Source organism: Salmo salar, chromosome ssa05, assembly GCF_905237065.1.
Source record: "Salmo salar chromosome ssa05, Ssal_v3.1, whole genome shotgun sequence".
Taxonomy (NCBI): Eukaryota; Metazoa; Chordata; class Actinopteri; order Salmoniformes; family Salmonidae; genus Salmo; species Salmo salar.
This window is the reverse complement of record NC_059446.1, coordinates 53,288,317-53,303,522: the sequence shown is the minus strand read 5'-3', so window position 1 is coordinate 53,303,522 and position 15,206 is coordinate 53,288,317. Positions and strand designations below refer to the sequence as shown.

At 39.5% G+C, this 15,206-nt stretch overlaps 1 protein-coding gene across 1 annotated transcript in view; it reads right to left on the bottom strand.

Moving 5' to 3' along the window:
- The window catches only part of LOC106605119 (glutamate receptor ionotropic, kainate 3), a 120,792-nt gene that overhangs the window by 42,338 nt on the left and 63,248 nt on the right, over positions 1 to 15,206 (bottom strand). The window contains exons 2-5 of the mRNA XM_045718370.1: positions 6,775 to 6,948; positions 6,113 to 6,370; positions 5,606 to 5,787; positions 1,943 to 1,996 (exon numbers count right to left, since the gene is read on the bottom strand). Of these exons, the coding sequence (XP_045574326.1) occupies positions 1,943 to 1,996; positions 5,606 to 5,787; positions 6,113 to 6,370; positions 6,775 to 6,948 (668 nt within the window). The remainder of the gene's footprint in view (positions 1 to 1,942; positions 1,997 to 5,605; positions 5,788 to 6,112; positions 6,371 to 6,774; positions 6,949 to 15,206) is intronic.

The window sequence follows — 15,206 nt, the reverse complement described above, 5'->3', positions numbered from 1 at the left end:
TATCAACCATTGCGAAGTATAAAATACCATCAGGTAATGGATTCGAACTAAACATGCAACATTTATGAGAGTTGCAGTAATCTTTGAATTCAGTTACTTGACTGGGAAAACTCAGAATTCTGAAAACTCTGCATTTGTCAATCAACATTAGATTATATACAGAACCACACATTCTGTGCCTCTGTACCTTCAAAATGCTCTATATCACTGACAATACACTAATACAGGAAGGTGGGAAACATACATTTCTCAGCACAGATTCTTGGAGATAACCCTGTAGGGTGTAAAGGGCTGAAGCCATGACAGCCTCATTTCAGAGGACAAGGCTGCTGCTATATTACCCTGCTACCATTCTGGTATTACCTGTTCACGCTCTAATAATTTGGCGTTCCCCTCACCCAGGATGATAAACATGAACATTATCACTGAATATTATCGAGGGGAATATTGTTGCCCTATACGCCATAGATGTATTCATCATTTCAGGTATAATCAGGCAGGTATAATCTTTGAAATGGCATGACCGTCAGTATGACAGTGTATTACTGCTTTAGATGGATCTAGCGGCCCCATATCCTTCCATTAATAAATCCTATGTTTTGAGAAATGTAAAATAGATCAACTAAAATGTGTGTCTGTATATTTTATATCATATTTCAAGTACTCAACCATCAATAACTCAACCAGTTTCTCTCCCACTTGGTTGAGACCTATACAGTGTGACAGGGACGGCTTTGGGTACTGTTAAAATGTTTGTTGTGATAGGCCTACACAAATGACGACGCATGGCAGAACAATGCCAAGATGACACGCGACATGCCTGGCCCTGTATGCCATATTGTATTATCACAGCAGACTGGCCAAGTCCATCACTCTAGGGTCTGTCTAGCCCCCATCCTCCTGATCCCCAGTATGCGTGCGTGTTTGCGGGTGTGTGAGTGTGTGAGAGAGATAGAGACAGATAGCGAGAGAGAGAGAGAGAGAGAGAGAGAGAGAGAGAGAGAAATAAAGAGAGTTCTGTCCAATAGGAACACATACAGCACACCAGCACCATCACCATGGGGACCACTGTATTAATCCTGCCCTGTCCTTTTGTCACCAGACAGAAAGATTAAATCTGTGCTGCCCAGCCTTGTACTCTGCTGGGAGCAGTGAACAGACTGGGCACAGGACACAATAACACACCCGAGGGAGGTCGTCGTCTCCTATTAATGTGTTTCTGACGTCCTCCAAATTCAATATGGCAGTAGGGGATATTCAAGGGGGAACTGTGAATGGTTTGTTGATGAAAGGACACAGAATGTGCATATACAGTATAACCCTTGAACAAAATGTCCTGAGCCAAATTCTTACTCAAATGGTGGTGTGGCTCAAAAAAAATGTCAATGGAAAACACCTGTGCTTATTCTGAACAAAATGACATGTTGCTAAAAGGGGCCATTAGACTACAGCACTCAAAAGGGTGGAAAGGACACGGCTGCACTCCCTGAAGACTGTTTGTGCATGTTCTACAATCGAAACACTGATGTGTTAGTTTTCATTCAACATGTCTCACGATGGGGGATAATGTCCAAAATAATCTGACAAATTACACAATAGGCTTAATCAGTAATCTACCTTCCCTCAAGATGTATTGTAGGTTATCTGCATGAATATGTTTCCTCTATCAAACTCTCAAGCAACATTCTCCGTCATCTACTTCCAATCTGTTGCCTTTGTGCTACCTTTTCAAAGACTTCTGTTGACTTTAACAGCGAGAGAAGTGTTTACAGGTGGCAAATTATTGAAGACTCCATTACGCTGCCAGTTAGTCAAACAAATTGGTATTGTGGACCGGATCCAAACCCCCATCGGCAATTAAGCAGCATTCATCAAAAAAATCTAATGGTGGGGAGATGGGAAAAATGTGACTCAATTTGCATTAGCAAGCAATGTAAATTACCAGAGTGGTGAAGATGTAGTGGTAGTACTCTGTCATCATTCCCATCGTCTGGGCCTGTAGGGGAGAGGGAGGGGGTTAGAGAGACAAGACAATGAAGAAGGTCACTGTGTCACGCTGGGGTAATTTGCAATCAATATCCACAGTCAAAACAAACAATGGCAAACAAACTGGGAGAAAATGGGAGAAAAGCCACAGGTCTTAATGAGTGTATTGACCATCGCTGTGTGTCGTCGTCGTTGTCAAGTTCGTGATGCTGTTTTTGTTGAAATTATGGAGCAAATGTGACCCTTGGATAATAAAATAAAAGCAAGTTGTGATTCTACACTGCCTGAGGGCTTTTTCAACACCATGCATTTAAAGGGTTTGCAATTGCTCTGATCACGGTACTCCCTCCCTGGAGAAAGGAGGCCTTCAATCAAAGAAGTGAGCAGTAATCTGTTCCTCCTATTGCACCATCCCCCCATCACGACCACCACTTATTTCACTCAATCTACATTCAAATGTTCTACGTTCCCATGGCGGCAGTATTTCCTGTTTAATTGTACCATCTGTTGTGAAGAATACCCAAGGTAATGCAAATAATTTGCTGTTTTTTTGAAGTGGAAGTCTCTTCTCCATTTAACACACCTACAGACTACAAATAACATTTATGACACTATCAATACTATAAGATGTCAGAAGGGAAAAAATATTTCCAACGCATTACAATTTTTTGATATAGGATCTCGATTATTGTTGGATGAATGCCAGCCTATGGAAAGTATAGCGCCCAAATAAAATGTTGATTAAATGGCTGGGAGTATAAAGAGCGTATGATTTTTTAAATATATATATATATATATATAACCTGCACTTTCAAAGTCACATTAAGATGTGTGTTTTGGGTCCCTCGCCTGACTCTACTACATCCTCATCAACTTAATTTCATTGGCCTCCATCTGTCCCTCTCTCCCCTGGTGACCAAGCCACTTAAAGAAACGTGACAAAAAGTGCTTCTGGGATGGAAGCGTCGCTAAAGGGTCATCGCTTTTTAAGAGACACCTGGGATATAGCTCTGGGACAGGTCCAAACAGAAGGTCCGGTCCTGCCATGTTTTCCATGTATTTTCTCTACACCTGGAGGGGGGATATGAACTGACGAGGGGAGGTTGTTTTTAGGTGAGAACACCAGACAGGCTGCAGAGTGCAGACAGACAGGTATAAAGCAGGGCATTGTGGGGAGGCCAGGGACTATCAGTAAACTCCATATTAAAGTTCAAACGTAGTGTTATACATGTCTATTTTTAAAGCGGGTTTAAAAATACAAGATACATTTTTGACGTGAACCTCCATTATCTTGACTAGAGTTGCTGAACATCTCTTCGTCCTCAGAAGAGTCATATCTAACAGAAGGGGTATGACGTATAAGGCCAGCAATCTTTTGAATATATTATTTTGTTTCAACCATCAACACATTTTTACAACATCAAACGTAAACTGAACTACTTATGTTAAAATGCATTTGGATTACATTCTGTGTCCTCACCACATACTGTAAGCGATAAATATGTGAGGGTTTATATTTTGCAGTTTATTGGTCTGATATGCATCTGTAACCACTGTATGCAGATTACATCGGAAGATACATGAGCAAAATTCAGCAATTTTCATCAGAAACCACAGTATGTGCTTCAATATCAATATTAAACTCAACAAAGAGTGTTCCTGCTGTGTGAGTTAGAACATCAAATAACAGCATTTCATCTGTAGTGTAAAAGACAATAAATATCATGGCAACCAAAATAAGCACAGCAAAACACATAATATTGCCTTTGAAAAACAGATATACATAACTCAGTTTTGACACTGTTGCAATAACGATTTCCAAAAAGCTTCAGAATGGCTCAAAGCAGAACGATTCTTTTGTGAGACAACTATATAATAATATAAACCCAATTCCAGAATGTACAGTTGAAGTCAGAAATGTACATACACTTAGGTTGGAGTCATTAAAAATCGTTTTTCAACCACTCCACACATTTCTTGTAAACAAACTATAGTTTTGGCAAGTCGGTCAGGACATCTACTTTGTGCATGACACAAGTAATATTTCCAACAATTGTTTGCAGACAGATTATTTCACTTGTAATTCACTGTATCACAATTCCAGTGGGTCAGAGGTTTACATCCACTAAGTTGACTGTGCCTTTAAATAGCTTGGAAAATTACAGAAAATGATGTCACGGCTTTAGAAGCTTCTGATAGGCTAATTGACATAATTTGAGTCAATTGGAGGTGCACCTGTGGATGTATTTCAAGGCCTACCTTCAAACTCAGTGCCTCTTTGCTTGACATCATGGGAACATCTAAATAAATCAGCCAAGACTTTTTAAAAAAAAACTGTAGAACTCCACAAGTCTAGTTCATCCTTGGGAGCAATTTCCAAATGCCTGAAGGTACCATGTTCATCTGTACAAACAATAGTACGCAAGTATAAACACCATGGGACCACGCCGCCGTCATACCGCTCAGAAAGGAGACGCGTTCTGTCTCCTAGAGATGAACGCACTTTGGTGCGAAAAGTGCAAATCAATCCCAGAACAACAGCAAAGGACCCTGTGAAGATGCTAGAGGAAAAAGGTACAAAAGTATCTATATCCACAGTAAAACAAGTCCTATATTGACATAACCTGAAAGGCTGCTCAGCAAGGAAGAAGCCACTGCTCCAAAACTGTCATAAAAATGCCAGACTACGATTTGCAACTGCACATGGGGACAAAGATCGTACTTTCTGGAGAAAAGTCTGATGAAACAAAAATAAAATTGTATGGCCATAATGACCATTGTAATGTTTGGAGGAAAAAGGGGGAGGCTTGCAAGCCAAAGAACACCAACCCAACCGGGAAGCACGGGGGTGTCAACATCATGTTGTGGGGGTGCTTTGCTGCAGGAGGACTGGTGCACTTCACAAAATAGATGGCATCATGAGGTAGAAAAATGATGTGGCTATATTGAAGCAACATCTCCAAACATCAGTCAGGAAGTTAAAGCTTGGTTGCAAATGGGTCTTCCAAATGGACAATGACCCCAAGCATACTTCCAAAGTTGTGGAAAATGGCTTAAGGACAACAAAGTCAAGGTATTGGACTGCCATCACAAAGCCCTGACCTCAATCCCATAGGAAATTTGTGGGCAGAACTGAAAAAGTGTGTGCGAGCAAGGAGGCCTACAAACCTGACTCAGTTACACCAGCTCTGTCAGGAGGAATGGGCCAAAATTCACCCAACTTATTGTGGGAAGCTTGTGGAAGGCTACCCGAAACGTTTGACCCAAGTTAAACAATTTAAAGGCAATGCTACCAAATACTAATTGAGTGTATGTAAACTTCTGACCCACTGGGAATGTGATGAAAGAAATAAAAGCTGAAATAAATCATTCTCTCTACTATTATTCTGACATTTCACATTTTTTAAATAAAGTGGTGATCCTAACTGACCTAAAACAGGCAAGTTTTACTAGGATTAAATGTCAGGAATTGTGAAACTGAGTTTAAATGTATTTGGCTGAGATGTGTGTAAACTTCCGACTTCAACTATATGTCAACGCAGAATATGAATTTGATATTGTCTATAGCCTCTATCAGTTAAATTATGTCAGCTCTGAACAGTGCCAGTGAGGCTCTCACCTGTTTAAGGATCTGTGCAGCCATTTCGTGGCTGCAGTCGAAGATAATGCGAAACTCCCGTCCTCTCTTCATCTCCTTGAGGAGAGGCCTGGTGTCCTCACCGTCAAGAGGGAGCTGGCGAATCTTTAGCCTGATGTTATACCTGGAGGGGGCCATTATCAGTTCCTGTAGTCTAATAAGACCTTTAGGAAACAAACATCAGAAAGCTAACAGCCACGCACAACATCATTCAACTGTCAACACACACATATTAAAAACATTTAACTACATTAATATTTTGCTTCCTCTAAAGTGTAATTTTGTTGTTTGTTGGTTGATGTTACACATATAACATTTACCAGACAAAAGTATCACAATTCAAAAGTATATACTGTAGAGTATTACAAACGCTTGGTTTCCAGAAAGCTTTGTATCGCTATGATTGGACTTAAGCTGATCTTAGTACTACGAAGATTTCGGGAAACTCACCCCCCCAATCCCAATGGTTAGAAAACGTCATACTCCCACCTGTACTGTCATCGTATACGACTGTGGCTGTTTTCCACTTGAGGAACTGCACCAAATCCAAGATGCCGTAGCTGAGAGAAGAGTAATCCGGGTACAGGTTGGCGTAAAATGTGTCCCTGTTGTCCATAGGGTGATGTTTCCATCGCACCTGGATATGTGGCACTTCCAACGCATTGCAGATGGACTGGACGGCGTTTGAGGACGAGCTATGTGAGGGCCCAAATATTGCCACTACACCTAAAGACAGTTGGTCACAGGCTAGAATGGCAAGAACAGAGAGAGAATTAACTCTCGGAAAGACACCATATCACATGTTATGACGTTCAACAAGTGAGCTGAATAATGTATTTGGTGAATTATCAAAAATCTATAATGGTTTTGTCACAACAAAGAAAAATTGTTGCAGACTTATTTCTACTAGAATAAATCCTGGTTTCAAAGTGCAGTTAATGAAATAACATCAAACAAAATACCACTATTAAAAATCTATAACAGCCAAGTACTATGAGTTAGACTAATGAAACCCCTTGCCAGAAATACTTGCAATAAACCTTTAGGTTGGTTTGTTATGGTCTGCTGTCGTCCAATGGCCTTGCTTCCATCCTTTCCACTGCGTGGCCATTGGCCACAATCCCTGGGCAAACAAAGTGCATGTCACTCACCTTTTCTTGACGCTTCAAAACTGTCGTAGATATTAATCCTCTGTATGTCGTACGTTAACGTCGTGTTGGGCAATAAAGTCCTGTTTCTGTTGATGTTGTTCACTGCAAATTTAAAGGCAAGCTCCTCTGGGCTGACGAGCGGCACCGGTCCCTCTGTTTGCTCAAAAATCCCCCCTGAGAAAAAGGAGACAGTCACATTAGCTCAAGGCCAACTGGTCTGGAACACAGTTGTCTGAAACTACCGCCAAAATTCTTAAGGGGTTTTGCACTAAACACTGGCAGTGGACTAGATTGTGTACATTAGAGCCAGCATTAGATTTGCTCTGTAAACAGAGAGAAAGCCCCACTCCATTTCAGGGAATGCTGTGAATACCAACAGCAGCTTTGAAGTCTGCTGCAGTAATGGGAGAGAGTGAGCAGAGTGGAAAGGAGAAAGAGAAAATGGCTCCATCAGAACAGAAGCTCAGCTTCTTCTCTACTCCATTGTCCTTTTAGTTCACTTTAAAACACAGGTGGATCAGATAACTTGGAGTAGGTACTAGACTACTCAGGTATAATAGAACATATTGAATTAAATCACTATTACTACCACTAAATTGAGCATGTTGTATTTAGGGCCCTTGGTATTATAGAAATGCCGTATTGTATCAGTTAGATATGAGGAGCATAACAAGTTTCCATGTAAGTTTCCATGTCCAATTAAATACGATCAGCTTTTTCTTGTTTTTCATTTAAAAACACCAATTAGATAATATCTCGAAACTTAAACAACATAAGTGTGCATGTATCAAAATAAGGATCCAAAAACTTGGCTCCGATCGATACACCTTCCCTTCAATATTTCAGTGTTTTGCCTGGAAACAGAATCAGCACCTGTGACCTACTGGTACCCCCCAATAAGCCACTGCAAGTGGTCAACGGGATCACAGACCTCTGCTGCCACAGTGCCTTCAGAAAGTATTCACACCCCTTGATGTTTTACACATGTTGTTGCGTTACAAAGTGGGATAAAAAAAAATATATATATTATTGGAAAATAAACCACTATATATATTTTAATTACATAAGTATTCAACACCCTGGGTCAATTCATGTTAGAATCACCTTTGGCAGTGATTACAGCTGTGAGTCTTTCTAGGTAAGTCTCTAAGACCACACCTGTATTGTTCAATATTTGCCCATTATTCTTAAAAAAATTGCTGATCATTGCTAGAAAGCTATTTTCAAGTCTTGCAATACATTTTCAGGCTGATTTAAGTCAAAACTGTAACTAGGCCACTCATGAACATTCTTGGTAAGCAACTCCGGTGTATATTTGGCCTTTTATGTAATTGTCCTGCTGAAAAGTATGAATTTCTCTCCCATTGTCTGTTGAAAAGCAGACTGAACCAAGTTTTGCTCTAGGATTTGGCCAATGCTTAGCTCTATTCCATTTCTTTTCATTATAAAAAAAAATCCATAATCCTTGCCAATGACAATCATGCCCATAACATGATGCAGCCACCACCATGCTTGAAAATGTGTTGGATTTGTCCCAAACATAATACTTTGAAATCAGGACAAAGTTAATTTCTATTGCAAACAGGATGTATATTTTGGAATTATTCTGTACAGGCTTCCTTCTTTTCACTCTGTATTTATGTTAGTATTGTGGAGTAACTACAATGTTGTTTATCCATCTTCAGTTACCTCTTATCACAGCCATTCAACTCTATAACTCTTTTAAAATCACCATTGGTGAAATCCCTGATCGGTTTCCTTCCTCTCCGGCAACTGAGTTGGGAAGGGCACCTGTATCTTTGTAGTGACTGTGTCTATTGATACACCATCCAAAGTGTAATTAATAACTTTATCATGCTCAAAGGGATATTCAATGTATTTTTTCCCCCATCTACCAATAAGTGCCCTGGTGTTTGTGGTTGAATCTGTGCTTGCAATTCACTGTTCGACCGAGGGACTTGTATGTGTGTGGTACAGAGATGGGGTAGTAATTTAGGAATCATGTTAAACATTATTATTGCACACAGAGTGAGTCCATGCAACTTATTATTAAGCACACTTTTACTTCTGAACTTATTTAGGCTTGCCATAACAAAAGTGTTGAATACTTATTGACTCAAGACAATTCAGCTTTGAATTTGTAATTAAGTTGTAAATATTTTGAAAAACAAAATTCCACTTTTACATAATGGTGTATGCGTGTAAACCAGTGACACAAAATCTTAATTTAATCAATTTTAAATTCAGGCGGTAACAAAAAAATTGGGAAAAAGTTAAGGGGTATGAATACTTTCTGAAGGTACTGTATTTGCAGTGGAAACGGAAGAAGCCAAGCCCATTACGCTACTACAGTGTCCATATTAGGACAGCCTCAGAGTCACGTAACTTTGAAGCTGTCCTCATATGGGCACCATACACTATTTATGACTGTGAAACCCCCTTTGATTCCAAGGGGATATGATTACTACATTAAGTAATTGCTGGAGTATATACTAATTTGACTGTTAAGAGGATAAAATGTGCATTGCTCAGAAGCACTTTAACAAATTTAATAAACAGGGAGACCTGCTCCTTGGGAAGAAATCCGGGGATAATTTGCATCATCCTTTTTCACAATCCTGCCAGAAGCACAACGCCAAGGCTTTAATGGGTTAGGAATTTCCAGACGCATCAAATAATGAGGAATAAGCAGCTCAGTTTTGATACCACAATATCCACATTAATAAACAAAGGGGTATATTATTATTGAACGATAGTTACACAGAAAATAAGCACTCCCGGTTAGGCAATGTAATGTAATTTATGACTGAGGGTAAACACAAACTGAGATGCAACTTTAGATTCAGGATTTGTTCTTGTGAACCTCAGATTAACATGTTTACTATTCTTAGTCTGCCTCACAGAGGCCCTTAATTAATCTCTTGGGTTGTAGCCTGGCACCTAATTGCAGGTTCCTATTTTAATATTTTGGCTCTCAAGAACATTTTGGTAAATCAGGTGCATTTAAAAGCTACAATAGTTCACTCTAAATAAAATAAATGAACAGCTGTGTGTGAGAAAACGCACAAACCTAAACTATGACCTTTATAAAGAAAAGTTTGACATTACATAACCTTGCATAATATAAGCCTATAGTACGTGTCCTGACTTCCTTCGTGAGGCTTATGTGTACAGTAGCATAGAATTCAGTAAAACAAAGCACTAGACACACGGTCAGATCCTAAGAAAACATTTCACACCACAACACTGCATCAATAACAGCAAACACGGGTCCATTCTAGCTATGTGTCCACTTTTACTTCAGTGGCAAAACACTGTAACACTGTTGACCTGGTTTATGTATCATTCTGATGACACCTGTTGTGGTGAGGGAAAACATAATAACATTGTTGTTATATTCCACTTAAGACTACAATTGACTTGTTTTGTATTGTACAATTGACATTTGTGTTTGAATTGTGCATCCAGTTCTTGCCTCTTGTCAGTGCTGCTAAGCATGAAGCAAATCTCTCTGATACTGTCAATCTACAGTTGAAGTCGGAGGTTTACATACACCTTAACCAAATACATTTAAACTCAGCTTTTCACAATTCCTGACATTTAATCCTAGTAAAAATTGCCTGTCTTAAGTCAGTTAGGATCACCACTATTTTAAGAATGTGAAATGTCAGAATAAAAGCAGAGAGAATTATTTATTTCAGCTTTTATTTCTTTCATCACGTTCCCAGTGGGTCAGAAGTTTACATACACTCAATTAGTATTTGGTAACATTGCCTTTAAATTGTTTAACTTGGGTCAAACGTTTTGGGTAGCCTTCCACAAGCTTCCCACAATAAGTTGGGTGAATTGTGGCCCATTCCTCCTGACAGAGCTGGAGTAACTGAGTCAGGTTTGTAGGCCTCCTTGCTCGCACAAGCTTTTTCAGTTCTGCCCACAAATCTCCTATAGGATTGAGATCAGGGCTTTGTGATGGCCAGTCCAAAACCTTGACTTTGTTGTCCTTAAGCCATTTTGCCACAACTTTGGAAGTACGCTTGGGTCATTGTCCATTTGGAAGACCCATTTGCGACCAAGCTTTAACTTCCTGACTGATGTCTTGAGATGTTGCTTCAATATTTCCACATCATTTTTCTACCTCATGATGCCATCTATGTTGTGAAGTGCACCAGTCCCTCTTGCAGCGAAGCACCCCACAACATGATGCTGCCACCCCGTGCTTCACGGTTGGGATGGTGTTCTTCGGCTTGCAAGCCTTCTCCTTTTTCCTCCAAACATAACGATGGTCATGATGGCCATCTATTTTTGTTTCATCAGACCAGATGACGTTTCTCCGAAAGTTACGATCTTTGTCCCCATCTGCAGTTGCAAACCGTAGTCTGGCTTTTTTATGGCGGGTTTGGAGCAGTGGCTTCTTCCTTGCTGAGTGGCCTTTCAGGTTACGTCAATATAGGACTTGTTTTACTGTGGATATAGAAACTTTTGTACCTGTTTCCTCCAGCATCTTCACAAGGTCCTTTGCTGTTGTTCTGGGATTGATTTGCACTTTTTGCACCAAAGTACGTTCATATCTAGGAGACAGAACGCGTCTCCTTCCTGAGCGGTATGACGGCTGGGTGGTCTCATGTTGTTTATACTTGCGAACTATTGCTTGTACAGATGAATGTAGTACCTTCAGGCATTTGGAAATTGCTCCCAACGATGAACTAGACTTGTGGAGGTCTACAACTTATTTTCTGAGGTCTTGGCTGATTTCTTTTGATTTTCCCATGATGTCAAGCAAAGAGGCACTGAGTTTGAAGGTAGGCCTTGAAATACATCCACAAGTACACCACCAATTGACTCAAATGATGTCAATTAGCCTATCAGAAGCTTCTAAAGCCATGACATAATTTTCTGGAATTTTCCAAGCTATTTAAAGGCACAGTCAACTTAGTACATGTAAACTTCTTACCCACTGGTATTGTGATACAGTGTATTCTAAGTGAAATAATCCGTCTGTAAACAATTGTTGGGAAAATTACTTGGGTCATGCACAAAGTAGATGTCCTAAACGACTTGCCAAAACAATAGTTTGTTACAAGAAATGTGTGGAGTGGTTGAAAAACGAGTTTTAATGACTCCAACATAAGTGTATGTAAACTTCCGACTTCAACTGTACATCTGTGTCATTCTGGGAACATTCAATAAATTCCCTAGTTTTCCCAAAATCCTGGATCTGGGATTCCCAGAATCAGGAGGGAATAAGCAGAAAATCTAGATCCATATAACCAGGATTTCCCAGAATTTATTGACATTTCCCAGAATTTTGTAACCCTAGTCCTAAGGATTCCATTTGAGTATGTCTGATTTTTACCAAATCACAATGAAGAATAGATGGGAACATTCAGATACATTCTCATCTTAATTCTCTGTGTATCACATAAATAACAAATCTGTGGTCTTAAATATGTTTGTTGTTACAGTAGATCTAATTAGTAGTTTGGCTAGAGCAAAAATCAGCTAGGAGTAAAATTGGGAGAAGAAATAGCAGGGTCACACTACTGGTTTCTCTATAATCCATCCTTCCAATATAGCCTACCACACATTGTGCTTGTTCATATTCACCATACTGCCAGACAGAACCATGCCAAGGCCTAAACAATGACACAATATAATTTTGCTCTTGGATAAAGGTATGCTAGCCCACTGAATTTCTGAGTGTAGCGCCTTTGTACTTTTTTTCTCTGGTAGGATTCCCAATCTGCCTGTGAATAGCTTCCCTGCTCCCTGGATCTGTGAAAGCACTTAGCGATACAATGAGAGAAAAGATGCAAGCAAACAATGACCATCACAAAGCACCTGTAAAACACTGTAGGTTTGGAAAATAGAACAGATTTTAGCTGTAATATGTTCCTCTTTAATGACATGTAACACATTTGGTGGCAGTGATGGGATCTGAGAAAAAAAGTGCAACTCAAGTGCTGTTTAGAAAGCTGAAAGACTTTATGAGACATCAGAAAGCTTACATTTGATAAACATACCCACAATTGCACATTGCACATTTGATTTTCTTATCCAAATGAGAGTTAATTTTTAAATTGATTGCACAGTCGCTATTCTGTTTTCGTCAACTGCACCCATTCATCATCCAAATGCAAGCACTCAATCATCAGTAATGGTTAAACGATGCATTAACTACCCCTCAGAACCACTAATACCATAACAAACAAATGTTCCTGCTCACATCTATCCATCTGTTGGAATTAGAGTTGTTCTACATTTGTATAGTAATCTGCACAAGTTGTCAATGTAATTGACCTTATATCAAACTCTTGGTTTCTATTTAAAGACCAAGTTAACCCACTGAGCTAAAGTCTAGGTATTAGCTCTGGGATCTATATAACACAAGACTTCAGATAAAAAAAATAAATAAATATTACTCAGCACACAACTTCAATTCCCTGAACATTCTTAAAACAATTACTTGACCATATGATACCAGTTGACTAGACTATGGTTGAGGGCCACAGACACAGTTCTGATTGGCTAGGTTGGGTCATTACATTACTCTTATTGAAGTGGAAGACTTTCATTATTACATCTGTCATGAAATGGATACTGAAAGTCGTATGTCTTTGGATTGGAATGACTATAACAGGACTGATTTTCATCATTAGATGAAATCTTGTTTAACTTCTCACTGTCTTAACTGTCTGTACCCTGATTCTGCAAGAGCACTCAAATTAATGCTTTGTAATGGGGGACAATTTTACAAAGCATCTTATATCATCATATACATTTAATTTGGCCCCATATAATCTTTAAGTCCATAATGAGAAAAGGGGTTTTAATTAAGTTCGACCACCTTTTTTTGACACTGTCTATATTGAATATACATCTAACTCTATCAAAGCTGAGAGACATCCATATTTATTTGATACATTTAAAAAAAAAAATAGGTCTTACTGTCACATACACTGGATAGCTGCAGTGAATTGTGTTGTTTTACAGGGTCAGCCATAGTAGTATGGCGCACCTGGAGAAAATTAGGGTTAAGTGCCTCGCTCAAGGGCACATCGACAGATTTTTCACAATGTCGGCTCGGGTATTCGAACCAACAACCTTTAAATTACTGGCCCAACACTCTAACCGATAGTAATACTCTTGCAACCTTATAATGTTGTGATATCTCCTTCGTCACAGGCCTGTCAGGTAACAACACATTTGTGAAATCTAATTTTATGCTCAAGTGGTTCTGCTTCTGCAATTTATCGTAGCTATCGCTTTCTCCCTCTTCTCCTTCTCTTCTCCTCCTCTCTCGCCACCCTCTCTCACTTTCTCCCTCCCTCTCTTTCCCAGCTTAGCGTGGCTGTGTTTTGATCTCATTATCGTTCTCAAACATCCACACCGGATAATCTGTCAAGGGCAGGAGCCTGCACTTGGCTTCGCATAGGGTACCTCAGTCCGAATTATGAGGATGAGGGGCGTGCTCTCAGTAGGAACCGGACTGAAGACATTTTGAAAGAGAGCAGCCCAGAGCAGTGAAAAACCAGATTTTACTGTGTTTTATATATATTTCCACACTATGAGGTTGGAATAATACTGTGAAATTGTGAAAATTATGAGCACATGGATCATCAACTAGATTCAGCCACGGCTCGACTTTTTCTGGAGCGGATGGTCGGGGGGCCGGAACATAATTACAAATAATTCATAGACTGCAAATTGACCGCAAGAAGCCCAAACAGATATAATGTTTGACTAAAACATAATGATTTCAAACCTTGCTTACATTTGTATAGACTTGGAACTGATTTTCTTTTTACAGTCTTTTATGTCCAACATGCTCAGAACACAACCTGCCACTTGGGGGACCCTGTTTTAGTGTAAGAGCAGTTGGAAAAGACCGCCTGAAATTTCAGCCTGTCCTGGTGGGATGGAGTTTTGGCCTGCCTGGTGAGATCACAATGTGGTAAATTAGTTAATAGACCAATAGAAAGAGGGATCCAAACCTTTCTGCAAATAACCGCAAATGTTCTGTTTTCCCCTCCCCACTCAGAACGCAGCTTTTTTGAAAGATATCACAAAGAACTGCAAAAGTGTTTCTAATGCTCTCCACTTTCTGGATGACCGAGTTTTGAAGTCAGTGGAATGCCCGGTGGAAGCAGAGTATGATAGCTAAGGGGATGGATAAATTCTGCCGTTTGATTACAAATATGCAGAGGGAGTCGAAAAAAGAACACAGAAAAAACACACACACTAAAATTCTCCGGTAGAATGTCCTGCTTTTATTTCGTCACATTCAAAACAGTATGCTATTTTCTGTAATTATCTCGCCATTAACTTGTAAATAATAATCTTGTTGGGAGTTTATTGTGAGTGTATTTTCCCTGTAATAATGAATAAAGTTAAGACGTTGTCAGCTATATGATATGGTCATTATTTGAAAGTCG